Source organism: Diadema antillarum, unplaced genomic scaffold (assembly GCF_040938485.1).
Source record: "Diadema antillarum isolate AM-2024a unplaced genomic scaffold, OU_Dant_1.0 seq00000636_RagTag, whole genome shotgun sequence".
Classification (NCBI taxonomy): Eukaryota; Metazoa; Echinodermata; class Echinoidea; order Diadematoida; family Diadematidae; genus Diadema; species Diadema antillarum.
Window position 1 is genome coordinate 1,069,933 of NW_027271553.1, and position 26,983 is coordinate 1,096,915.

A 26,983-nucleotide genomic window follows, 5' to 3' on the forward strand; every position below is an offset into this window, starting at 1 on the left:
CAAAATTATCACTAGCGGTTAATCTTCATCATTACCGATATCGAATCCAACCTCGTATCTACTTTTAAATCTTCACCTGGAAATCTTACTCAACAAACTGAGTTGCTCAACTGTATAAATCAAATTCTGTCTTACAGGAGTTGTGAATTAATTCTGAATGTATTACCACCATATAAATCAAGTTCTGAATACTGCTCTACACATCATATCAGCTCACGGCCAAGTGATAACACAAAGAGCCAATGCGAATCTATACGACGCTACAACTACAGTAACTCTACACGCAACGTACAATGCACAATGCGAAGCTGTCAATCCTACGCTATATCAATATGCACCGTACATAACCTACACTAGCGTCACTTACGCTAGACCGTTCATGATATTGTTGTGTTTACTGCCCCCGCGACCTTACCCCAGGCACGGGTCAGTAAGCACTATGCACTAGCGATGACTCGCTAGTGGCGTGGTTGAGCGGTGGCAACTTATCCACTTATAAAACTTACTAAAATACCCTACCTTACTTATACGCTACTATAACAGGATTTACTATATACCTACAATAACTACGGCTTCGCTCACCTCGGTAACCTTGAGGGTCTTGCGTTGCCCTGGGGAGCTGATGACGGACGATTTGGATGAGGATCATACACAAGGCGTTCAGCACAGTTCCAGTCATCCAGTCAGCTCTTAATTGACCAATCGGGATGCCGGATGGCAGCCCCCCAATTTACATAAATCCCGCCCCGACTGACCCATTAACTAAATAGGGGTGTTCAGCCCTACAGCCAAAAGATAAACCCAATTTACCACTACACTCCCCCCCGTCCTATAAAAGAGGAGACGCTCGGGGGTCTCATCTTGAACCTGGGTTCTCTGTTGGAACTCGCGGTCCCTTTGGAATTAAACAAGGAGCCAAAATTAGAGAGCTACAGGACGAAAGTGGTGCCAGGACAAAGGTGCAGTCCAGAAACTCAAATGGATGCGACACGACTATCGATATCTTCGGCAGTGAAGAGGCGCGGGAGAAAGCCAAACAACTCATCGAGGAGCTCACAGACCCAAACTACTCAGCTCATTTGTCCAAAAACCATGGCTTCAGCAATGGCAGCAGGAATGCAAGCGACTCACAAACTTCTATGATGAAAAACCGAAAAGGATTGACTGGAAAAACATGAATAAAATGGAAGCAGAATACCTAAAGGAGAAGTGGAAAAATTACCCAAAAATCATCAAAGATTTCTTCATTGAGCATTCCGACATCAAGTTCATGACAGACCAAGAGGCTGATGCCTTCAAAAAGGTCATTGGGGTCACTACTGTTGATGAGAGTGCCGAGGAACTCAAGAGAGTTATGCCCAAACCTGTGAAAACATTCGAAAAAGCTTTCCAGGAATACCCTGAAATTCTAAAAGAAATATACAAGCAGAAGTTCACCAAACCATCACCAATACAGAGTCAAGGCTGGCCAGTAGCTTTCCAAGGTCACGACCTCCTCGGCATTGCACAAACAAAAAGTGGCAAAACATTAGCATTCCTTCTCCCGGCATTGACACACACAGACCTGCAACCTGTCCCTCGCAAAAAGCGAGGTGGACCAAACGTCCTCGTCCTCTCGCCCACCCGAGAACTTAGCCCAAGAGAGAAGCAGCCCCGGTTCTCAACTTGTAAGAACACCCCGTTCCCTGGTACGCCGGGGCCTACAGGGGTTCCCAGAGGATCGGGCAGCCCGAATTGGACTGCACCGCGTGCTCAGGGGAAATCTCACTGTCAGCGTACCACTAACTATCCAATAATATCCCCCCAAATTATCCAAATCATTTAACCCAAAAATCCTAAGTCCCCACATAATAACTAAAATGTACTCCATACTAATAAATACAAACAATAATCAAATTGATTTTGAGAGGACCACCCCAAGCCTTAACACAACAAAACTCATAGGAGCGCCTCAAACAATGCCCAAAATACCGGGGCTTAACGAACAACTAACAATTTGGTTCCCAATCTGGGTCGGCGAAAGGAAAAGCGGGGACAGATAAGTAGGAGGAAACCGATAGGTAAGGCAAATAGGACAATAAGAAAGACCAATCCCAGAGAACACTCACATTCGGTAAAGCCGATGGGCATTCTCTGTGGCAGCATTACAGATCTGCTCCACAGACTCCCCTCGGATACCAGCAACTACCCTTGCTACCTCACCAAGGTAGCGTGGTGCATTGCATCGAGATGCCGAGGGTGGCTTCAGGTGGGGGGCATCCGTCTCCAGCAGCAACCGTCGGAGGGGAAGGTCCCGCAGCGCCTGCTGGGACGGGAGTGACATCCGGGAAGCCATCATGGTGAACCCAAAATGACACTCGGGAAATGCCGCCATCCACCTTTGCACCTGAGTCGCGGAGCCGGTGCAGCAATGCAGGTGAATCCGGGTCTCCGGGGGACAGTGCTTCTGCATGATCTTACGGCACTGCTCGTGAACAGCCTCCCCTTGGGGATCACCCCGACTGCCACGGATATGCAGAACATGCACCTTACCAATGGTCCCGATTCTCAGAATCCGTTCCATCAGACCCAACTGGACGGTCCAACGAGAGTCGGGGGCGGAGTAGTCCAACCCCAGTTCGCTGACTCCCACGACTCGGTCATCCCTGAGCAGTTGTTCTAGCTCATAGATGTGCCGCTCGCAGGTCCTGCCAGCGTGCTTGGGGTGGATGCCCACTACAACCTTCCACCGGGCGTCCACCGGAAACACTATGCCGGAGAAGTGCTCTGGGTCGCAATAATTAAGGACCCCACCGATCACACTCACCGGCACCTTGGGAGGGCGACCTACCCTCTTCGCCAAGACCGGACCCAGACCCTTCAAATTGAGGGTACGCTCCATCCGATCCAAATGAAAATGGGAGTCAATAACCAAGGGAGGGGGACCGGCCCCCCTGGCCCGTGGTCGGACGGTTCCCCGGGGGGTTCCTACAGCCGGTGCGCTAGCTTCCGCTGTCGCCGGCCGAGCAACCGCCTCGGACACCTCCTCTTTGACCGTAGGCTCCTCCCCCTCGCTCGTACTGCTCCCACAGTCCATCGGGACACTGGAAGGGCTCACCCCCCCTGGGCCTCCTTCCACCCCAGGGACTGGTGGCTCACTAGAGATTGCTGAGGAAGCCTCTCCACTAGCAGGTTCCTGCGGAGGGTGGGTAGGCTCCACCGGAACGTCCCATGACCTCCCTTGAGAGGACTCCTCCGACTTAAACTCTGCCCGTGGGGGCATCCCCTCGCACTCCGCCACCGGGTCGCCCACGGCAGGTTCCCCAAGGGGCGCGGCCACAGCACTATGCTGGGCCGACTGACCCGCAGCTGGAGTGGGGTCCACGGGGCCACGTGGCTCCCCTGGGCGTTGCCCTAGCCGACGGAATTCTCCCCATTGAAGGGGGGAAACCCGTGCGGCCAGGAACAGCAGCACCCTCCAGTGCATCAGTGCTGCGCGAGAGTTGGGAGGGTCTCAACATAAGCCTCTCGGGAATTTCCCACCCGTGACGGCGGGATGATTCCCTCATCTCGGCAGCCGCTCCCTCCGGGACCAACTCCGCAGGTCCTGTCCACTCCCTCACCACCATCTCCAGGAGGGCCTCCAAGCCTCTGCTTCCAACAATGCACCTCGCGAGGTACTGAAGGGCACTAAGCCGCAACGGATGCAGAACATCGGCGTTCCAGCTTCCACTCACCGAGGTACGGAAACAATCGGGCAGGTGCTTATGCAAATGCCTTCGCCTCTGCACGACCACTTTTCCGCACCCTGGGATGGGACATGGAGTCCGATCCTTCTGCCCTGGCGGGGTCTCTGTCGGGGGCACAGATGGCTCGGCTCCCTGGGGATGGGATCTCCCCCCTGTGCTCGGACGAACAGGGACAGGGGCGGGGGCTGTAGGAGGCTGTCGCCCACTTGGAGTTGAGCCTGCCTTACGCCCCTTTCTTCGCGCCCTTCCCTTAGTCCGTGAGCGGTGCTTCCCCGTCTTTTCAAATACGGGGGCCGCCGTAGGGGGCGTCACGACACGCGGGCGGGGGGGCTGCCTGGGCCTCTTGAGGCGCCATGGCCGGAGCCTCTGCTGCCGCATGCCCGCCGGCAACGTTGCGGGAAGGGATCCGATGCGGAATATTCGCCAAAATCCAATCCACGCTACGCACCGGCCGGCACGCCAGCTGCAGGGCTCGCACCCACCACCACTCGCCGCGAGATGCTGCCAGCTGGTACTGGGCCCTGATGAGCGTGTCCACTCCCACCTGACGGTGGAAATGGGGCTCACCTTGTCCCTGTACCAGCAAGACGGGGTCAAGTAGCTCCCCCCGGTGATGCCGGATCCAGAGGCATTCTAAGAGGGATAGTTCGCCCAAATTCCTGGCATCCTCCCCCCTACCCATATTGGGCCAATTGCCTGATCCGCTCGCCATTCTAGAACAGAGAGAATGAAACACAAGGTCATTTATTAATTCATTTCAATTATTGCATCCTCTTTTCTGACTGAGGGAATTCAACATCCCTCGGACCTTATTAAAATTACGACTCTCATTCACACAATCACTAATTTCCATAACATCAATTTCTCTTGTGTCCATTTCTGGAGGGGCCATCTCTCTGTTACACTAGCTGCGCTTGAGGGCTCGACATACCGGGCAGAAATACTTGTCAATGTGCGTACCTTCTTCAGGTGACACATTGACGCAACGCCCGTGGTACCACTCCTGGCACCCATCACACATGACCATGAAGGCACCAGTGTAAGGCCTGCGGCAAAAGCAAAATACTGCGTCCTTGAGGGCGGCAGCACTGCTCTTGCTCCCCTTGGGGACATCCCTATCCCGGCACTCCTTCAGGCGGTCATGATTAGCCACAACCATTTTGTTCCCTAATTTAATGCGGTACAGGTAGGGTGACAACCTTTCGGTTATCACGCCTGGTCCTTTCCACGAGGGACTCAATTTGCGACACTGGCCCTTGACAGTGGCTGTGTCCAACACGTAAACTCGGTCTCCCACGAGGTACTCCCGAGACGCAACTCGAAGGTCGTAGTCTCGTTTCATCACTCGTTGGGTCGACCGGAGTGTTGACCTTGCCACTTCATGGGCTTCCCCTATCCGTCGCTGCAGCTCAGAGCAGTAATCCTCTACGGACTCTGTCTTCCGCTGGCGCGGGACCGGGGTACACCAAGTCGGAAGGGAGGTTCACCTCCCGCCCCAGCATAAGCATATTAGGGGTGAACCCCGTACTCCGGTTCACTGTTGACCTAATTGCTCCTGCAATTTGGGGCAGGTGCTCATCCCAGCGGTTCTGAGTCTTGCCCACGAAGCATCGCACGGCATCCATCAAGGTGCGATTACACCGCTCCACCTGTCCATTGGACGAGGGGCGGTAGGGGGTGGTCTTCGCCTTGTGGATGTGAAGAATTTGACAGAGACAGGTGAAAAGTCTGCTTTCAAAATTTCTTCCTTGGTCCGTGAACACTTCCAAGGGGCATCCGAATCTACAGAAGAATTCATTCACCGCCGCGCGGGCCGTGACCTCTGCCGTCTGGGAGGGCAATGGGACGCACTCCACCCACTTGGAAAACTGATCGACCATCATCAACACATGCTCGTTGCCCGTTTTTGTCTTCGGCAAGGGGCCTAGAAAGTCCAAATGGACCCTTTCCATTGGCACCCCTGCGTGGAAGTTTGTCATCGGGCAGCGGGCGTGTCGCGACGGTCGCTTGTTGCGATTGCACGTAGGACATTGCTGTACGTACTGGCGGATATCCCTTCCTCGATGGTACCAAAAATACCGAGGTTTGATTTTCAACAGTGTGCGACCAATACCCGCGTGAGCAGCTGCTGGGATATCGTGATTCAGTCGCAGCACCTCAGGCACCAACGAGCGTGGGACTACCACCTGCTTGTCTTCTCCTTCGTGACGGTAAATCACACCATCCTCAAGGGAGAACATGTCCCTATTGATCCAGTAGTGCTTCTCAGCACTACCCCATAGCATTCGTGTGCCCTCGCTCGGGGTGACTTTGGACTCCAGCCACTCCCGCAAGGGGGTGAGCTGTGTGTCCGCTGTCTGCTCCTGAGCAAGGATCGCGGATGGTACCGGCATTAGGTCCTCGGTGACCAATTGTGCCCAATCGACGCTGGACAGTCCCACGTCTGCGACCACTTGCAAGCCCGTGGGCATTACCATCATGTCAACATGGGTACTTGGACACTCCCACCCCATGTCCGGTACGGTGGACTTCTGCAACACACACTTAACGGCCACCTGTTCAGGCTTGCTCGCCAAGGGTATCGCATCGTCCACCTCCTCCACGAATGCCGCCCAGTCCCGGTGTGCCTTCAAACAATACCGACATCCTCCGCACGGTAGGGCTGATGGGGAGAAGGTCAGCTGGAAACCCTCGCACCCATCAGGTTCGGGTGGGATGCGCGACAAGGCGTCCGCATTGCCGTGCTTCCGCCCCGACCGGTGTTCAATCTCCATGTCATACTGACTCAACTCCTCAATCCACCTGGCAATTTGACCCTGTGGATTTCTGAAATTGAGCAGCCACATGAGACTGCTGTGATCCGTGCGCACTCGGAATGGCCTTCCGAGGAGGTAATGTCGGTACTGTCTGGTGAAGCGCACCACCGCCAGGAGCTCCCTCCTGGTGACGCAATACCGTCGTTGTTCCTTGGACAGGGAGACGCTACCGTATGCTATTACCCTCTCGACACCTCCTTGTACCTGAATCAGCTCAGCACCCAGGGCGTGGTTGGACGCATCTGTGTCGAGAATGAACAGATCCTGGGTATTTGGGAGGGCGAGTACCGGTGCGCTGGTGAGGAGTTGTTTGATCCTGTCGAAGGCCTCCTGCTGCTCTGCCCCCCACAGGAATGCCTTCTTCCCAGTGACCCGGTACAAGGGTTCAGCCACGGCCGCGTAATCCTTTAAGAACACGCGATGGTAGTTCACCAGTCCGAGAAAACGCTCGACCTGCTTCGAGTTCCGGGGCGTAGGCCAATTGAGCACCGCTGCAATGTGCTCCGTGCGCATTTGCAATTTTCCCTCTCCAACTTCCCTTCCCAAGAATTCCACTTGCTGTTGGAAAAACAAGCACTTCTTGGGCTTGAGCTTCATGTTGTACTCTTGAAATCGGAGAAGGACTGCTCGCAAATTGGCCAGGTGTTCTGGGAACGAATTGCCCAACACCACCACATCATCCAGAAAGGCCAGAACTATGTTCCAGTTGTACCCTCTCAGTACTAAGTCCATTGCTCTCGAGAATGTGGCGGGGGGCATTACATAACCCAAACCCCATCCGTATGAACTCGTAGAGCCCGTACTTCGTGACGAAGGTGGTCTTGTGGCGGTCGGCATCGGCAACCTTCACTTGCCAGTACGCCGAGTTCGCATCTAGCTTAGAGAACCATGCAGTGCTTGACAAGGTGTCCAAACATTCCTCAATGTTAGGGAGGGGATAGACATCTTTTCGCGTCAGACTGTTCAGGCCCCTGTAATCCAGGCACCACCGCACAGAGCCGTCGCGCTTCCGGATAAGCACCGGAGACGACGCCCAGTCCGACTGCGACGGCTGTATCACACCCGCACGCTGCATTTTCTCAAGGAGGTCGCGCTCCTCCGACGCAAAGCTTAGTGGTGTTCGCCTAAGCTTGTGCTTTATCGGAGCCGCATCCCCCGTGTCGATGCGATGCTCGACAGCTGTAAAGTGTCCAAGGTCGTACTCATCTCTGGCGAATACCCCTTGGAACTCCTGCAGCAGCTCCTTCAATTGGCCCTGCTCCGAGGGTCCCAACGCGGGTATTGACCTTGTCCACAAATCGTCAACGTGTGGGGGCAGTTCCTGTCCAGGAAGCACCCTCATCTGTTGAACTCGTGGACCGATCAGGATTTCCTTCGGCCTTATGTCGGCCTCGGCTAATTCGTGCACTTCGCCCAACAGCGTTCCACTTTGGATCTTAATGTGGCGATCAGTTGGGTTTAGCGCATCGATCTTAACCTCCTTACCCCCTCTATGTAAGGAATGAGGCAACATCACAGGAAGTTCCTCTCCAGGTTCAAACAGGACTAGACCAGCTTCATCTTGGATCGCACCCACAATTTGACGGGCGGAGTTTGGTGGGATGAGGGCGTGGCGCTGTTCCAGATGTACTGACTGCACCACTTTAGAGCGCGGTTTGCGGCCCGAAATCATTAGGACGTCCTCGTCCCCTACCACCAATTTGGACTCTTTGATGTTGATCATCACGCCCATGTCAAACAGTAAGTCCAGCCCCAGGAGCATGTCGCCCTCTATAGGGGCCACATACACCAGGGCCTGACGCTTGGTTGAGCCGAGTTGGAGGTCGACTGGGCCGACCACCTTCCCGCTCATCCGCAAGTCAATGCCGGCGGTGTTGAGTGTGACCTTCCTGAGGCATGGCGGTTTTGGGTCAAGCGACTCAAAGACCTGGTCAGATATTATGGAGACCTCCGCGGCAGAGTCGACGATAGCCCGGAGGCTGCGGCCTGCAACTACCATGTCGACACTAAACAGTGACGACGAACGCAGAAGACATACCACAATCTCTTAAGACTCTGGAGAGGGGTCTCCCCCGGCCTTAGCCGGGTCCCTCATGTTGGAGGTCTGGTCATCCTCCAGACCCGACTCTGGATCTGAGGATTCCAACTCTTCAGTATAGCGGACGAAGGATTGAACACAATCCCCCGCCTGAGTGGGGTCAATAACGGGGTCCGACTGCCCCTGTGGCATTACTTGCGCTTCGCTCCCCAAAGGGGTGGCAGGAGCCTCCACAGGGGGAGGCTGTTCCACTCCCTCTTCGGGGGGCGGGAGGACCACTCGAGGAGAGGAGGCCCCTTGGGCTGGGGGAGCCGGCGCTTCTGGAATCAGAGATTCACCATTCACGGTGCGGTCCTGTTCCGCAGCACGCGAGTCCCCTACCTCCCCTTCGACTCGAGAGGCGCTCAAATCCGCGCGAGCGACTAGAGGCCCTGGGGATCGTTCTCCCTCCTGGGGCCCCCCTTGCCGCGCGAGGTCGAGGTCAGCTCGGGCCAAAGGTCGACCTCCTCCTCCGGCCCGCTCCCGTTTGACTCCACGTCGTCATCGAGCATCATCAGCACCCTTCCCCCTGTCGCCTTGGGGCAGTCCCGCTTAAAGTGGCCCAGCTCGCCACAGCGGAAACACTGACTCTTGGATGGGTCAAAGGGCGCTGGTTTGATAGGGTCCTTAGGTGTCGGGTGGGGGAGAGAAGCACTAGGCCGGTCCGCTGTCTCGGACTCAGAGGTCAACTTCTTGATCATGGCATACAAGGAGCGGACCTGTGCTTCCAAAAACTCCACCCGCTTCTCTAACCGCCTATCCTGCACATCGGTCCGTTGGACCGGTTTCGGTTGGAAAACGCGGCAAACGTGCGCGTCCGAGTCCAGCTCCGTGTCAGCGCTTAGCGTTGTGTGTTTCACATCCTTCCGGGAGCGCCCATGCATAGCGCGGTGCGTGTGTTGGAACCACTGGACCCGTTCCAAGGCTTGGTCCAAGGTGCCAGGCTTCATGGTAAGCGCATGGAACCCGGCCTCCCTGTCCACGCAGCCTTGGCAAAAGCGCAGCGCCTGCTGCCGCTGCAGCTGGTCAGACGGCAGGCCCGGGAACGCGCGCGCACCAAGATCGGCAACTCGGTCGGCCCAATCCAAAATGGACTCTTCAGCCGATTGCTTCGCGCTGCCGAATTCCAGCTGCGTCATCCCAGGATGTTCATAAGACCCAAAGCGCTTCGCGCATTTTTCGACTAAATCGAAATACTCCATATGGGGCTGGGCCGCAGTAAGGGCCACGAAAAATTCACTGGCCTTTCCCTCCAGGCACCAACACAGCTGGTCCTTGCGCTGTGTGGCGTTCCAACCGCACGAACGCGCGTAAGAATCAAACTTCGCGTGGAAGGCCTGCCAGCTGCCCTTACCATTAAAAGTAATGGTCTTTGGCATCGAAGCCCACGCGGGTCGCGCACTACTGGTCGCACCCTGGCTTGTGCGCTCTGGAGGGCCATCCCTCCACTCCCATCGGTCGGGAGTGCGGCACTCCATGCGCGCATCGCGAGCTGGGAGTGGGCGGCGGTGTGCAGGCCCCACTGCGTCATAGGCGCCATAAGGGGGGACGGACCGGAAACCCGGTCGTGGTCCTCTCCCTTCTGGAACATCCGGCGACGCGGGAGTCCCACCACCCACAAAATCGCGCGGGGTGCTCTCCATACGTGGGGAATCCCCCCCAGCGGAAAATACCGGCCCGCGGGCGGACCCCAAACTGGTATCAACCTGCGACTGTGCAGGGCGGAAATCAAACCAATCGAACAGATGCGACGCATCAGGCCAGGACGAGAACAAGTCGGGAGAAATCCCCCCCAGCTCGTACCTCGCATCCATAATGCGATGCACGATCGCCCGGTCCATTCCCGGGACCCTGCACAGCTCCTGATAAGAGCAGGAGTTAATCAAAGTCTTGCTCATAGCCATAATAGGCTGCAATCTACTAGCAATCACACGAAAGGCGCCGCTAGGATGAATACGAATACAACAATCGAACGCTTAAATATGGCCAAATGAGGCGCACAATGTATTACAGCAACGCTAAGTGTAACCCCGCAATACGGAAACAAAAACCGCAGGGGAAGAACACACAATATCCGAAACAAGCAAAAACGGTAGGCTTATACCGAAGCTATCCCGGAAGCGTAAGAGCAGTAGACTTATACTGTCCTTAAGATAAACGTGCAATACAAAAACACGATAAAAGAACTGCGTAACGGGACCTGCCAACTACTGATAATAGTCCCTATATCTGCCTCAACCCAGCGCTTGAATGTGGTAGACTTATACCACGAACATGCAAACCGGGCGACAATATATCCAAGTATGCGGTGCACAAATGGCGACGCGATAGTCGAGCGGGCTAACACAACAAAAACACGGAATACTCGAATACACGGCAAAAATATAAGTACTGCGATGTGGAAGGCTTATTCCACACAATTTCCTCGCAATTTGTATACAGCGCCCTTCCGTGGTAGACTTATACCACGGTATCGCTGAACAATGCAGTACCGAACCAATGTGCGGCAGCGATATACCTTCGAAATAACAAGATACGGGCACTCGAGTATACAATAATTATATGCAGCCACAGCATACAACGAAGTGTGGTTCAAAAGCGAGGAACAATCTAAACCACAGTGACTACCAAATTACAAAAAAAGTGAGATGTAAAACAATTATGTCCAAGATGACAATGCGAATCTGAAAAAGCTTAACTGTACGTGGTAGATGTATCCCACCAAATACCTACACAAAATGAGACCAACTTTGTGGTAGACATGCGCCACGAACACGCAATACGGCCTAATCAGACTACAAACGTGGTAGATTTATACCGTAGAATTAAGTTACTAACTCACAAATAATCGAAAAATTAGTAAATATGAGCTATCCTGTAAATGCGGTCGAATATGAGGCCAACGTAGACCACTGAAACAATTTACAATCGGAGTAACGCGTCAGGAAGGTACAATCTAACGCGTCAATAGCAAACTGTACCCCTAAATCGGGATATAGCCAATACAATGCCGAACTACAAAACACAGATGTGTGGATGTATTTCACACAAATTAAAGTGATAATATAACTTATGTGCCAACCGGCAGTAGGCTTATACTACCTGTGCGACACGGAATCAATTTACAATAAAAGGAGTGTGCTACCCAGCAGTAGATTTGTACTGCCTATCGCCACTCTAGCATTAAAAAAAAACACTTCCTAACAGTACGCGTGTACCGCAAGTAAATGCAAAGCCTCTATCAGCAATAAGCGCACTAAAATATATGGGCGTAACAGGACCCAACTAGATAACAGTGCTGTTCGCAACGATAGACTTATACCGCGGGTAGGTGCACTGTTAATATGCAATGAACCCGCTAAAATACTAAAACATGCAGGTTAAACTACTCAAAATAGTGCAACTCGTGACGGTAGGCTTATACCGCACGTAGATGCACTGGTGTTGCACGCGAAACAATATCGAGCATTAATAACGTACAGGTAAGAACACGCCGGGAGCACCGCTACGCTTGCTAACTTGCCCAGTACAGCGGCAATGTATCCGTGTTAAAACACGAACGGCGCAAAAACTATGCTGCGAGCGTACAGTGTGAATGCACCCGAAGGTAACGAATCAAAAATGCAAAGCTACAAAGTGCACTCCAATGTGTATCCGCATATACATACACTAGTAAGCCACTAGTAAGCTAATCACAACAAACGTACGTGCGTGCGTATACTGCAGGCTTATGCAGTATGAACGCAACCGTACACAACAAAATAACTATATATAACTGCACTATATCGTAGCCTTATACGATAAATCCCGGTACACGATAAGTACAAAGCGCGATCAAACCATGGACGAATTAATTGCAAATGAGTTGCACAACCTTGGCTGGTGCGACGCACCCTGATATGTCACAATCCGCGCTATGTTCCTAGCGGCCCTACCCGAAACCGGGTCGGAGTGTTAACACTTCCCTGCTGTGAAGCTAGGCCGTAGTGTAAACACCACCCGGTTATGGAGCAAAGGCTGGGCAGTACAAACACAACCCTGCTATAAAGCGAGACGAAGTGTAAGCACAACCCTGCTATGGAACTAGGACGGAGCAGTGTGAACACACCCTACTATAAAGCTATGTCGGAGCAGTGTGAACGCAACCCGCCCACGCGAAAAACTAACAATAACGGAACGAACGCACTAAACCTACCCGAGGAATACCCGGAGTGAACAATGTACGCAACTAATTAACAGTAAACGCGACTTAACGAACGATACACTAACCCACGAAACTAAAGAACAATAGGACCTGGTCCTAAGATCACACACACCGTGCACACAGTACACACAAAACGCGCACCGAGTGCACCACTACTACCCCCCGGGTCCTAGCACTAATCACCGGCAAATGCAGTAGGAGCGAACAGGCACTAAACCAGTGCGCAACAACGCTAACTACCTGCGAACCCACCGATGTGGATACCGCAACGAATCACAGCTAGCCGGTGGCTACCAATCCGTAATATAATCAAGTAATATATAAATCCCTCAAAATGAAAGAGAATCACGTACCTCGATACGATCGATCACTGGCCGTCACTGCACAGCTACCACTGGCTTGCAGTGTGCAAGCGGGGACAATCAACAGACACTCGCATACACACACAATCGCAAGTATACACACACAATACCGACCCTTATTGGTCCTGGTACAAAAAATCAAGTAGCAAATTAACTAACTGCTGCGTTGTAATTAAATCCGCCTTGTAGATTTCGATCACGTACAGCAGAAAATTAAGTCTACCCACAATTTCGATCTGATAAACTTCACCTTCCGAATCACTATCCATCAAAACACCCAGTCACACACGCAATCGACCGTAGCAATCACCAACAGAAAGAAAACACAAGACAACCAATCACCAATTTAATATCACATTCACCGAATCAACCACCGATAATCTAAACACACCGCACTTCCCGCAACGAAACTTGAAACCTGAGGACCAGGACCGCTGCGCACTAAAGAGCACGCAACTCTATGAACACGGTCCCGGACCACCGCCAATAAGTTTGCGAGTACGGAATCGCTAAGCAAAATACGCCAAAAAGATACGAGAACAACGGCTCGAAAGAGGAAAAGTTGACAGAACACGAAAAAGACAAAAGAGAATATATACGACAACCGAAGAAACCCAGCACTCGCGCTAATCTCAGACCGCTATAAAAACAGACAATCTGAAAAGAACGAATAAGCGATATGGGGCAACCCAGCTGTATGACAATGCACGAACGATGAAGTGACAAACTAAACCCGTAAAATAGAAATCACGGCACACGATAACATAAATAGTAACAAAATCGCTTGATACAAACGAGTAAAACGGACCGTCGGGGAATCCCCAAGTTCGACGCGACCGATATGGCTCAAAAGCCGACTACGCCAGTGTTGTGTTTACTGCCCCCGCGACCTTACCCCAGGCACGGGTCAGTAAGCACTATGCACTAGCGATGACTCGCTAGTGGCGTGGTTGAGCGGTGGCAACTTATCCACTTATAAAACTTACTAAAATACCCTACCTTACTTATACGCTACTATAACAGGATTTACTATATACCTACAATAACTACGGCTTCGCTCACCTCGGTAACCTTGAGGGTCTTGCGTTGCCCTGGGGAGCTGATGACGGACGATTTGGATGAGGATCATACACAAGGCGTTCAGCACAGTTCCAGTCATCCAGTCAGCTCTTAATTGACCAATCGGGATGCCGGATGGCAGCCCCCCAATTTACATAAATCCCGCCCCGACTGACCCATTAACTAAATAGGGGTGTTCAGCCCTACAGCCAAAAGATAAACCCAATTTACCACTACAATATCCGGACACACAAAAGGCATTTGAATTCTCTTTTATCAAGAACTGTGAACAACGTAATAATCGTAAACTTACGCAGAACCATCAGATGCAAGACTTCCATCCGGGATTCTGTGATTATCGTGTGATAATCTTGCACATTTTCTGCATTTTTGCTAGACTCACGAACCAGCAAACCGTCGGTTCGTGCGCCATCTTTCTAGCCCATTATGGAAGGCCGAAAATCACACTACTATATATTGCGCGCGCGCATACATTTAACACACAATCATCGCTATGTTTGATGCGCTAACACTAGCCTACGTATGAAAAGCCGAAATTGCAAAAACAAATTCAGCGCAAACAGCACAGACATATATACCATTGCTTGCTGTAAACTCCCTTATATTCCTTAAATGTGATTATTTAAATGCTCTATGCCACTCATTATTAGTCTGCCTTAAGCTTTCACCTGGGCACAGATGTGGGACTTCGACCCATCACTGCTAATAACTCCTTAATGTTCCCTAGCACTAAGTACATTTACTTTTCACTGGCAAATCCAATGTTGTAAGTCATTTCTTTACTATAGTCTGCTCCAAACCTTGAATAGTCTGAACACACTGAACAAGAATTACCTGGTCCTCATCAAAGAGCCAAGGGTACATGGAACGAATTTCTGCGATCTTTGGCAGGGTTGGGTATTTACCAGCCATTCCCTCCTGTCTGCTAGGGTCTTGTCCATTGCAGTGTTCACGAGGTTATAGTCTGATTGTTTCTTTTTTTTTTTCTGACTGCATGAAGGTAATATGTCATGGACTGTAGAGTTGTCCTCTGACACAGGACGTTGTGGTAGATATGACGCCATTCCCCACTGTGGGCTAGATTTAGCCAGTATATCACTTGAGTCTTTACTATGACGTTTTCTCTGAAGCACCTTCTTCTTTGCTTGCACTGTGGGTATCTTGTGGTCGGCACGTTTCCTACTACTCCGGAACTTGTACAAGAGCCTATTCCTCCAGAGTAGCTAGAAGTATCAAGAGAAGAATTAATGCAATCGAGATAAGAACTTGTCACTGCTCATATGAATTTTAGAACCCCGATTTCTTTCACCTAATTTGAAGCTTTTAATCAGCCGGGTCAGCTGTACGCGCATACACTAACCGACTAAGCGTACAATGTCCGATCAGCTGTGCGGTTGACTCTGAGTGGATCTGATTGGATCGCGTCAGGTCCGCGACCGTTCTATTTAGAGTAAGGGGGTGACACGTACGGAGCTCGGTGCCTATTTACGTGGCAGGGACACGAAGGCGATTTATTTACCCGGTCACGCACTGACTGCATCGGAACTGTTTCTTTTGCAGCAGATTTTTTGGCTAAATTGCAGAATACCCCGGCAATCCTTCATTCCGAGCGTGTCTCCCATAGACACTGTGCTTTATTCCGTTAGCGTACGGCCATAGAAACACGTTATTAAGGGGAAGTACGCACAAGAGAGCTGGGGTATTCTGCAATTGCTCAGATTTTCTGGCCCGCTAGACACAGCCGAGCGAACAGCGCTCGTGCTAACGTGTGCATGCATGTATACATGCATCTCCTGCCCCCTATAAAGCTAACAAAATAGGTCCAGTTATGTTTTGTTGGTGGTTACAGGATGTTTAGATACTAGTATGTGATTAGATATGGTATTTTGTGGATATTATATTTCAAGTTTAGATACAAACAAAATAAATCATTTTTACAACAAACAAGATTACAAAAGACTGAATAGCTCAGTTGGTAGAGCACTGGACTGATAAACCGAGGTTTGCAGGTTCAAATCCCATTTCAGATTTTTTTTTTTGTTCACTTTATGTATTCAAAAATGATTTTTCTCAGTTACTTTCTTTCTACTTATGTGGAATTTATTCCAAAAACTTATTGTGAGAACAGCTTTACAAAATGATCTGATCAAACCAGTCAGTCCATTGACCTGCAAATGACATGGAAATATTCATAATCTTTGGAGTTTTAGATGTTGTAATTCGTGTAGTCATTCTGTATTGTCTCCATGAATCTTGGATTATTATATTGACATGTAATCTATGAATTAGAAATGAGAAATCTGGCTCAAATTGCTGCAATCTCATTTCAAATTTCTTACCCGTATAAATAAACCTTACAATTCTCTGGGAAAAAAGAGGAATGTCTTTTGTACATAACAAATTGATATTTCCAGTGTTGGGTTCCTCTCTCTCCCACTCTTTCTCTCGTTCTCTCATAATTTCATCTATCTCCTTATACTTGTCGAAATCTGCCCCCCCCCCATCCCTTCCTCTCTCCCCCTCTTGCACACACTCTGTCTCTCTCTCTCTCTCTCTTGCACACACTCTCTCTCTCTTGCACACTCTCTTCCCCCCCCCTTTCTCTCTCAATTGCTTTCTCTCCTCTGCTCTTTTTATTTGTTTCTTCCTCATGTTTTGTTTCTGGAATGTCTACACTTTCATATCAGATAACTCGATTTCTCACTGACCCCAAGATTGCTTATTGCTTCCTCTGGCTCTCAAAATTTTGATAATTTTAATACAAATACTACACGTGGAAGTTTGGTTTCTTTTTCCAACAATTTATTCAAATGTGATAGAATTTCAATGGCAGAACAATTTTAGGCACTAAACTGAACTACATTTGGCAACACAAGCCAATGCAATAAATATACTAACAAATTCATTATTTGCTCAGAAATAGCAATACTGAATGGAAAAATTTTACAGTAGTTTCCATAACACTAAAATTGTAGCACTCATTTACAGGGGAACTTCGTTACGAGCTCCTTGGGACCACAGAAATTTCCTCATTATATCGGGTATCTCGTTATATCGGCTTGTACCGAAAGGTTGGGTTGCGTCGCGTCGCGTCACGTTGACGCCAACGCTCCCAACGCTCCCAATGCACCCTTTCAGTCAAACCGGGGGAGCTTTGGCCGAATGGTCGCGTTCGCGTCAACGCGACGCGACGCAACCCAACCTTTCGGTACAAGCCCGTTATATCAGGGATAAAAACAAAGAGTATAAAAAGAATGGGACCTGAAAAATTACCTCGTTATATCCGAGCTTGTTATAACGAGGTTTCACTGTACATATGCAGAGATGCCAGGGGTGCTATTCAAAATTTCCCGAACTACTATCTGTAACACTCACCTGTTTATAATAATTGCAATTTACCTACAAGAATGGACGCAAATGTACTGTAGTAATCATTATTTTCTTCTTTCACAGTCTTTTCTTCCCTTCTACACTTATTATTCAGGTACAAACATTGTTTAAATTTCCTGAAGTTCTGTTTTTCCTTGGAAAAATTTCCTGAATTCAGGAAATTTCCTGAAAAGTGGCATCTCTGTATGTGGAACATATTTTACAAATAATCAAATCTATTTAATGAAAAGCCTAATTACTGGCTTCTACTTGTCAATAAGATATTAATATTCATTGCAGTATGTTAGATCAGAATCATCAGATGTGTTGAATCCATAGAGTTACATACTACTAAGTACTAAAGTGCGCACTAACCCGGAAGAGACGCCCTTCATTGAACGCGCCCTGACATTTTAATAGGGGACTGTGCAACCATTGAACTCTATGCTGAAGACAAAGCTAGCTGGCTACTACTTGGCTACTGCCTACGTGACGCGTCAGATCGCCCCAACCAATGTGTGTAATTACGCATAGGTGCACACGCTAAAGGGACTGCGCTGTAGTTCAATTAGGGCTGTTTGATAACATGCACTGGTACGCGTACTACTCACTCTAGTCTTCGTAGTATGTAACTCTATGGTTGAATCGCAGTAAACAACAAACCATGAGAAACTGATCAGAAAGAAGTAATCATAGTCATGTTGCATGTTACTGCATACTTCGATATAAAAGGTATCAAAATCTTCACTAGCAATAACATCAAGTTAAAGCCTGTATCATATAACTCATGTTGAATGAAAAATATGATCTATGGGTTAAACTTCTTTTTGGTATAAAACCAATTCCTAATCTTCTCACTCGTGGAATTAGCTGAAAAATGCACGATATAATCTTCCTATGCAGGTTTCTCATACTAGTATACAATGACTACATTTTAAGAAGGGAAGGGCATTTTTTAAAGAAAAATGAAAACATTACCATGAAATGGTTTAAATATCTTCAAAGGTGAAATTCAAATTTTCCCAAAGAATCAACCGATGATAACAAAGATGTTATTGTCACTACGCTTTTGTAAGATTTGAATATTGGATACACTGTAGTCCAATATGCCTAACATTATCTAAACTTTAGCGAAGCTTTAGAAAAGGCTTTAAGTGAAGGCCAATGTTTTCCGAATTTTGCAGGCCATTAATGTGAATAATCAGTAATGCACAACTCCACATTCACGTTTGGTTGCTTTTTGTGTTTTTTTCAGGACAGGTACGCTTGTTGTGCCCAGAAACTCCACACACACTGCATGTCTTTCTGTAACCTTCACGTTTACATGATGGTTCCAGGTACTCGACTCTATTTTGGATGTTCATAACTTGTCTCAATGCTTCAATATTGCGTCGATTTGAAGAAGAAAAATACCAGCTAGTTATTCGATCGTTCAATTTTTCAAAAGTTTGTTGTGAAAACTTGCTGAGATTGCCATGAAGGCGGATTGAGTCACTGACATGTTTTGCAAATACATGCATGTATACTGTGATATCACCTGAAGTATGGACTCGGTAGAATTTGTCAACCCATGCACAAGCTTGTGACTGGAATTCCACCAACTCGTCCTCTGTCATATCCTTTTTCATCTGGTTAACTAGCTCTCCAAATTTCGACCACAAAAACTTGATATCTTCAAGCTTAGGATTATCAGAACCATAAAAATCCTCTAAACATATGGCCTTTTGAATTTTTTGATGCTGTGGCCCAATGAAGTCTTGATGAGTGAGATAACCTTGTTTATCAACATAAAACTGCCATTCGATTCCGAGGTTTTGGACAAACTGTTCGAATTTCAACATAGATGGGCAATTCAATTTGTCAACATTCTTGTCATTCTTCGTAATGTTGTCGTTTGTCCTGATGCGTAGTACAAGTTGACGGGTCAGCTGGTCCGAGATGCGGAGATACAGATGGAGGGGATCTGGTATGACGTGAGTGACTGGAATGTGGGGGAAGATTGGAGCATGCAAACAATTGTAGTTTTCCGTTTTCTTGGTTTTCTTCTTTTTGCACAGCTGGTTCATTTCGGATATGTTCCTTGCAGTTCCAGATTGGTTGAGACGGTGAAATTCCCCTTTATGTGTTTGGCACCACACACAACAATAATTTGCCGAGCAGGCACCTAAGCCAAGGATGATATTAGTAAATTTCAAATCAGCACAAATAATGTATTTCAGTTTGATAGTTCTGCCATGAACTGTAATTTCCTGAAGTGACTGGGTATCTCGTACTATGTCTTGTAGTGCATCTGCCAATTCGTTGTACTTTTCAGGGATCTTTCCAATTGCTAACAATAGGTCATCCGACCGCCAAGAATCTGTAATTACTGTCATTCCAAAATTGGTTACATGTAGACGGCCAACCGATGTTCCGTCACCTGTGATTTTGATTACAAGTTCATCATCAGTTATCGGCCAAGCACTTTCCAAGAAACGTCTGAGTTTTACTTCAAGTCTCTCTTGAACACCTTTTTTGTTTGGAAGTAGCTGTACAGAAAATGTGGCATTTAATTCTGCCCTGCGTTGTTGAATTGCATAAAGTGATGGATAATTGGTTCGTATAGGCAGGTGATCTTTGAATTGGTTTAAGAATTGTTGATTTTCTATGGCTAGTTCTTGGTAGGCATCATCTGAAATAAGGTTTGAGTCCTTTATGTATAGCATCCGATCCACCGAGGGTCCAGAGGGCAAGTCGTCTGTTGGATAATCATGGTAGCCTACAGTATTTCCATAGTGATCTTTTACAAGCATTTTCTGGATTTTGATGTTATCTTCTGCCAGCAGGTCACGAGCAAAGTTCACACTTTCATTAAGGTTTTTCTTTTGTACACTTTTCCAGGTTGGCCCATATTTTGTTTTAGGTAGGACTTTCCTTTTGTTTGTGCGTCTTTTAAGGAGTCTTCCTAATAACACATGTGCTGTTTTTGCACTCTTCTGGCATTCTTTCGCTTGTCTTTTCTGGCCTCTAACTTCGTCTTCTGCTACCTTCCTACGTTTCCTTTCATTTTCTAGTTCATGTTCCATTTGTCTTTTAACTCCACCGAGATTTAATTTATATATGGTGCTTTTCAACTTGTCCAAAAATTGTTGACCTTGCCTGCCACCAGCACTCAAAGCCTTTGATGCAGGTCGCATAATATATCGTATTTTGTCATCGAGACGTTTAACAATGCCAGCATCTGCATATTTTGCATCAATGCTGTTCAAATGAAATATTTTCTTTAGTACAGATTCACTCTGTTTGAGTCCAGGTCCCATATCACTTTCGCGTACTAGCTGGTACAAAGTAAAGCAATTGATGTAAATTACCCACGATTCTGAATTTGTTCCAGAAGGTGCACCAAATACTGCAGGTAGAAAACTTACACTAAATACTAAGTATAGTGCCAAAGAGGAAAAAATTAGCTTCACAGTCAACAGTTTCATTTTTTTATTATTTTTTTTTGGGGGGGGGGGGGGGGTTTAAACAGTAATTTTTAGCACAATAGTCATAATTCAATACAAAGTAAAGTCAGCTGGAAACTTAGGTTTTTAGATTGAAGCTTACACAATTCAGGCAGTGTAATTCTCACTGTAAGTACTGTGTGTCCAAAGTTGAATCGACCAAAATGAGTCAGCGATGAACACAATCAAAAATCTAAATCAGTTGGAAGATTTCAAAACTTCCACCCAGTTCAAACACCAGTGTAAGTTACATCATTGTACACACACAGTTTGAACTCAGATACACGCATATCTGGAAAAGTTTCAATTAAATATGAATTTGAAAGTTTGATGAGCTAAACAACCATATGAATCGGTCCGAATGTGTACTTGAATTACTTGAAAGTCACAGTTTGAACTCAGATATATCTGGCAAAGTTTCAATTAAATATGAATTTGAAAGCCTAATGAGCTACACAACCATATGAATTTGTCCGAATGTGTACATGAATTACTTGGAAGTTACAGATGAGATAACAAGCCCATGCTTTATAAGGTGACCCCTACTTTGCCTAGTTCAAACTTGTTTCCTCGATCTTTCACGAAACGAAAAACAAGAAGATGTCCACGATGGAGTAGTTTTTTGTCAAGTTGTTTTGTTTCCACATTTACAACATATTGTTCCAGGCACCTTCTTTCATGTATCCATATCTGTATAGTGCTCTCCACAACATAAGCAAAGTCTCCTGCTGCATTGACTATGCGAAAAAACCAATCAGTCCCTAGAAATGTGGCAACGGATGCCCAATCAGCTGTGAAGATGTCTTTCCTTTTCAAACGGACTGGATGACCATTTATGACCTCCACAAACCTATTGAATGTTTCTACTTGTATGGGAATATGCAGAGTAACTTCGGTGTCCTGAACACGGGAAATATTGAGGTTTTCTTTCACCTTGACAAGCAAATCCTTTTTCACAAGTTCCAGAGCATCTGATTTTTCCTCATTCACATCTACAACTTCACTTTTAAGTCTCCATTCATTGTACTTATCTTCCCATCCGACATAATGGACTAAAACTTCATCACCTTTATCAGATATTCTTTCATCGAGGACTTCCAAGCGGAATAGCGTAGCTGTGGACCATTTGTCTTTCTTTTCGTGAAGACGTTCATTTAAGTTCACACTGACATCTTCAAAGCCATGGTCGTGAATTGAAGCATAATCCACACGCCTCTTCTTTCTCAGATCCATAACCTGAAAGAAATATTTACAAAAAGAACACAATTTTTGGCTCTGTGCATGGTCCCTAGTACATTTTATGAAGACCGAGGTGAAGTGGAACAGGAGGTGAAGTGGGACGGCTTAGTGCAAAAAGCGCGGCGCGTTAAATGGCCCGTCAATCAGCGCGTTAAACGGCGCGTTGCAAAAAGCTCAATTTTTTTCCGAACAATTGGTATTTGCGCTGTTGGTATTCATACAATGACATGCACTACGTGTTACAAAAAAAAAAAAACATTTCCCACTTTTGATCCTTAATAGTTCGAAAACTAAATCAGATAACACTGTCATGGATTTAGCTGAATAGTGTACAATAATTTAGTTGGAGTCGATTTGAATATGAAAGAATAGGTTTCATTAAATCCATGATTAATTTTAAAGTTAGGGTCCAGATTTTGGTCAGAGTGTGTGCTTACAATGACCCTGAACAATGGACATGAATACCACTTTTTCAGAGCTCTGCCGACTAGGCTTCTTGTCTCTTGCTCCAGGGCACATAAATACTTTATTATCAATTCATGTGGCTTGCCCTGGGCTCTGCTAGTCTGAATTCATGGTATCGAAAAAAAACTATAAATTTGTCAGATTACTAGTAAACAATTGTGTTAAAAAAAACTTTAGATTTTAAGCTTATACCAAATTTAGTGATAGCCTCATTGAGACAAATTTTGAAAATGATTGTCAGCTGGAATGAAACGTGTGGTATGCAAGCACATGGAAACAGGGCTTACTTTTTTGTGCGTGCATTTTACCCTTTGCCATGAATTCAGGTTAGCAGTGTCTAGGGCAATCCAACATAAATCATTAATAAAGCATTCATGTGCTTGTGAGCAAGAGACCAGAAGCTTAGTCGGCAGAGCTCTGAAAAAGGTCATGAAGGTGGTATCCATGTCCATTGTTCGAGGTCATTGTAAGCACACACTCAGATACACAACATTGCTTTCTGTGTAATTAAAGATCAAGTTTTCTACCGAGAATTAGAATTTGACCAAAATCTGGAATATAACTTTAAAATCAATCATGGATTTATTGAAACCTATTTATGCTTTCGTATTCAAATCACCTCCAACTAAATTGTACACTATTAAGCTATTTCTCATATCCACGACAGTGTCATCTGATATATAGTTTCCGAACTATTAAGGATCAAAAGTAAGAAATGTTTTTTTCTAACAAGTAGTACATGTCATTGTATACATACATTTAATAGCACAGCCATAGACATGACATCGTCTAAGTTACCGACCCAAAGTTAAACGAAATTCGTGGTGAGTAGCTTTTAATACTTGTTTTGCATATCTTATTTCCTTGTGAAAACCGCAAAACTAATTCAATAGAATGTCCTAATCAATTTATTCGGCGTTGATTGATTCTAATCGTCTAGTTTTAAATAGGGTTGGCCGCTCATTTCCCTATTAATTACAGACGTCCTTATAAAATAAGAGGCCAGTGAATTTCCGACAGATTTTCATTCGGTCTATCCTACTGGCAAATCAGTTGACCGATTAGCCAGCAAACATAAAATACCATATGTGGGACTGCACTGGTATTTTCACCAAAACACGCGCAGAATGGCTCCTAAAACTACAGACGATTAGAATCAATCAACGCCGAATAAATTGATTAGGACAATCTACTGAATTAGTTTTGCGGTTTTCATCAAAAAAGAATAGAATTTCCAAAACAAGTAAAGTTACTCACCGCAAATTTCGTTTAACTTTGGGTCTGTAACTTTGACGGTGTCATGCTGACTTTCCGTAACGCTCCACTACCGCCCATCAGCTACAGTGTATGCAATACCTATGGCATAATTATGCTGTGCTAATGTATATGTATATGTATATGTATATGTATAATGATCGACATGTATAAATACCAACAGCGCAAATAGCAATTACTCGAAAAATAGAAAACTTTTTGCAATGCCACAAAAATCTATATTTTATTCATTTTTTACGCGCCGTTTGATGCGCCATTTCACGCGCCATTTAACGCGCCGCGCTCTTTGCACTAAGCCAGTGGGACAGCTCTATAACTCAAACACTAATAAACTGATGAACAGTCTGCTTTTGAAATATCCCTTAACAGGTGTTGCTAAGCACTCTTCATCTAGATTTAAAAACGTGTCCTTTTTTCACAGGTCTTGCTGCCTTCTTGAAATGGTAAGTAAATTTACAGATACCATACAAGGCTGTGGAGGTATTACACCTGAGTTACATAATGGTCTGGTAGATGTGTAAAAGAATTCACGAAATTTCTTAGGATAATACCTAAACCTCTGATTATGAGCTAATCTTTAGTATTTTTTACCAATGGGGTAAACTGACACACCGATTCTTATTGCACTCCCTGTCCAACTTCTCCCCACGATGTCCCACTTCTCCCAAATAAGTTTCTTACTGTCCCACTTTACCCCTGCCAGTGTCCCACTTCTCCCCAGGGTGTCCCAAGTCACCCCCTAATTCCCCAAATAACAGTTTGTAAAGTCATTGATTACATACAGAGGAAAGACGAAGGCCTAATAAAAACTACTGCACAATACACCGCAGTACCCATTGTCTTTGACGTGTAAACAGGAGCTGGCTATCCTAAATATTCTGGGAGTTACAGGGTAGAATTCATAAAATTGAAAATATGTCCCACTTCTCCCCAGTCTCCCCAACATATGCATAAATCAAAAGTGAAATGACAATAACTGCCAGTATGACTAAAACTATTATTGACTTTTTTTTTTTCTATTCCAAGCAAATTATACAGTTTAAGTCCTAGCCTGGCTATTCATAACATGAACAGAAACAAAAATATAGTGCATACTTTAAGTTTATAGCACAGTGACAGAGAAGTCAAAAAATTCATGCAGTGATTTTACCAGTTATAATTCTAGCATCTTGCTGTGCAGCAGGTCGACTGAACATTCGCTTGTACATCCTGGCTGATCAGAGTATTTCGTCTCTGGCTGAGCACCGACTGAACATCATGAGCCGCAGTAGAGGATGATGGCAGTGGAGGTCTGTCTGTGATATATAAAACAAAAGGAAATTGTTTTTGTCTATTGATGACTTTTAAAGAAAAAAAGAAAATTGTCTCAAATTCCTTTGGCTTGGGGCTAAAATCGTGTTTTTTGTTGTTGGGTTTTTTGGGGGGCCGAAGAGAAAACAGTAGATCTATAGGCTACACAGAATTTTTTCAAATTGCATTTTTAGGTAATTATTTTGCATACATGTAAATTTGCTTTGCAGCCAAATGAATTTCCTTTTATTCCCTTGAAGTGATGCAAGAAAACAAGAAAACAAACAAACAGAAAAGAAAGCCAGACCCAGAGTCTCTTTAAAACCAAAGTGAGAGAAAAAAAGGAAATGCAGTGTCAGTGCAGGCTCTTACAAGTTGAATCCTTCGATCCAAATTAACGTTAGACCCAACATTACCTTAATTTTAATCATTAGCATGGGATGGGAAGCCGGGATAAACATTTTTTTACCCCCTCCCCAGTAAATACTTTACTTACTTTACTCCAGCAATGTTACTAGGACCAGTGGCGGATCCAGGGGGGCGCAAACGGCGCGCGCCCCCCTTTAATTTTTCTGATTTTTTTTTTTTTTTTTTTAGCAAAAAAAAAAAAAAATTAGAAAAATGGCAGATGACGGAAAGAAAATGTGTTGCCTATCCCCCCCCCCCCCCATTGAGAATGATTTTCATTCAAGATTCTCTTGCTAGTCAGTGTGCGGTGACGGGAAAAAAGTTCCCCCCCCCCCCCCCCCCCACTGAGCATGATTTTGGAGATTCTGCTGATGGCAGCCGACGATGGAAAAAAGTGAGCCCCACCCCCCTTTAGTTTAGGCTTTAGAGGTTTCTACTAGAATTAGGGAATTCCTGGATCCGCCGCTGCTAGGACTAAGTCTAAGCCTGTTCATCGATCAAATGAGTAAGATTAAGAAAGATGATGAATCATTAATATAGACATACAAATGCACACACACACACACACACACACACACAGTTCAATACAATTATTTTCCTTCTGTATGCATGCAATGCACGAGTTCTGAGAGTACCCAGTAAGCGCAGCCAGCTGATCCGCGTTATTGAAACCCCTTGACTTCCCCTGAGCAAGGATGGTACGACCCGGTTCGCTGGCTGCCTGCAGATTTCAGTGTAACGACATCGTACCGAAAGAATTATGGATTTTATTCAATCATCCCTTTTAACGATTCTGTGCATGCCATCAGGCTCAACATACTTTACAATGTTCCTCAAACGTTTATTTATAAACAGGTATAACTTTGATGATATAATATTAAAGAGAAACAAGTTAAACTTACCAAAATTTGCGGCTATGCCCGAGCCAGACAGGAGGCAACACAACCGGTGGGCAACGTAACACACGTAAATCAGTGCAATTCCGGTTTCCGCGGAACTCATAGCAAACTTCCCAAAATGAGACAGAGCTCCCAATTGGTTTAATCTTTTGACGGGGGTATTATTCATCCAATGGAAATGCTTTATATATCAAACTGTTCAGAATAACCTGAAGGACTTCAATCTTTTTCCGGTGATGAAAAATAGCCCACTCCCGGCAAGAAACCGCTAGATATAGTCGGAAGA

At 46.5% G+C, this 26,983-nt stretch overlaps 2 protein-coding genes and 1 long non-coding RNA gene across 3 annotated transcripts; 1 reads left to right on the forward strand and 2 right to left on the reverse strand.

Annotated features, from left to right (window-relative positions):
* Nucleotides 1–1,183: 1,183 nt before the first annotated feature.
* Nucleotides 1,184–1,825, forward strand: LOC139736308 (probable ATP-dependent RNA helicase DDX53). Its single transcript, XM_071647036.1, has one exon. The coding sequence runs from the start codon at nt 1,184–1,186 to the stop codon at nt 1,823–1,825; it is 642 nt and encodes a 213-aa protein (XP_071503137.1).
* A 2,807-nt stretch (nt 1,826–4,632) lies between these two features.
* LOC139736309 (uncharacterized) lies at nt 4,633–5,070 on the reverse strand. Its single transcript, XM_071647037.1, has one exon. The coding sequence runs from the start codon at nt 5,068–5,070 to the stop codon at nt 4,633–4,635; it is 438 nt and encodes a 145-aa protein (XP_071503138.1).
* A 16,070-nt stretch (nt 5,071–21,140) lies between these two features.
* Nucleotides 21,141–26,756, reverse strand: LOC139736323 (uncharacterized). Its single transcript, XR_011711255.1, has 3 exons — nt 26,701–26,756; nt 25,251–25,395; nt 21,141–22,357 (listed from the first exon to the last, which is right to left on the reverse strand). It is a non-coding gene; the product is annotated as an uncharacterized lncRNA (long non-coding RNA).
* Nucleotides 26,757–26,983: the final 227 nt, after the last annotated feature.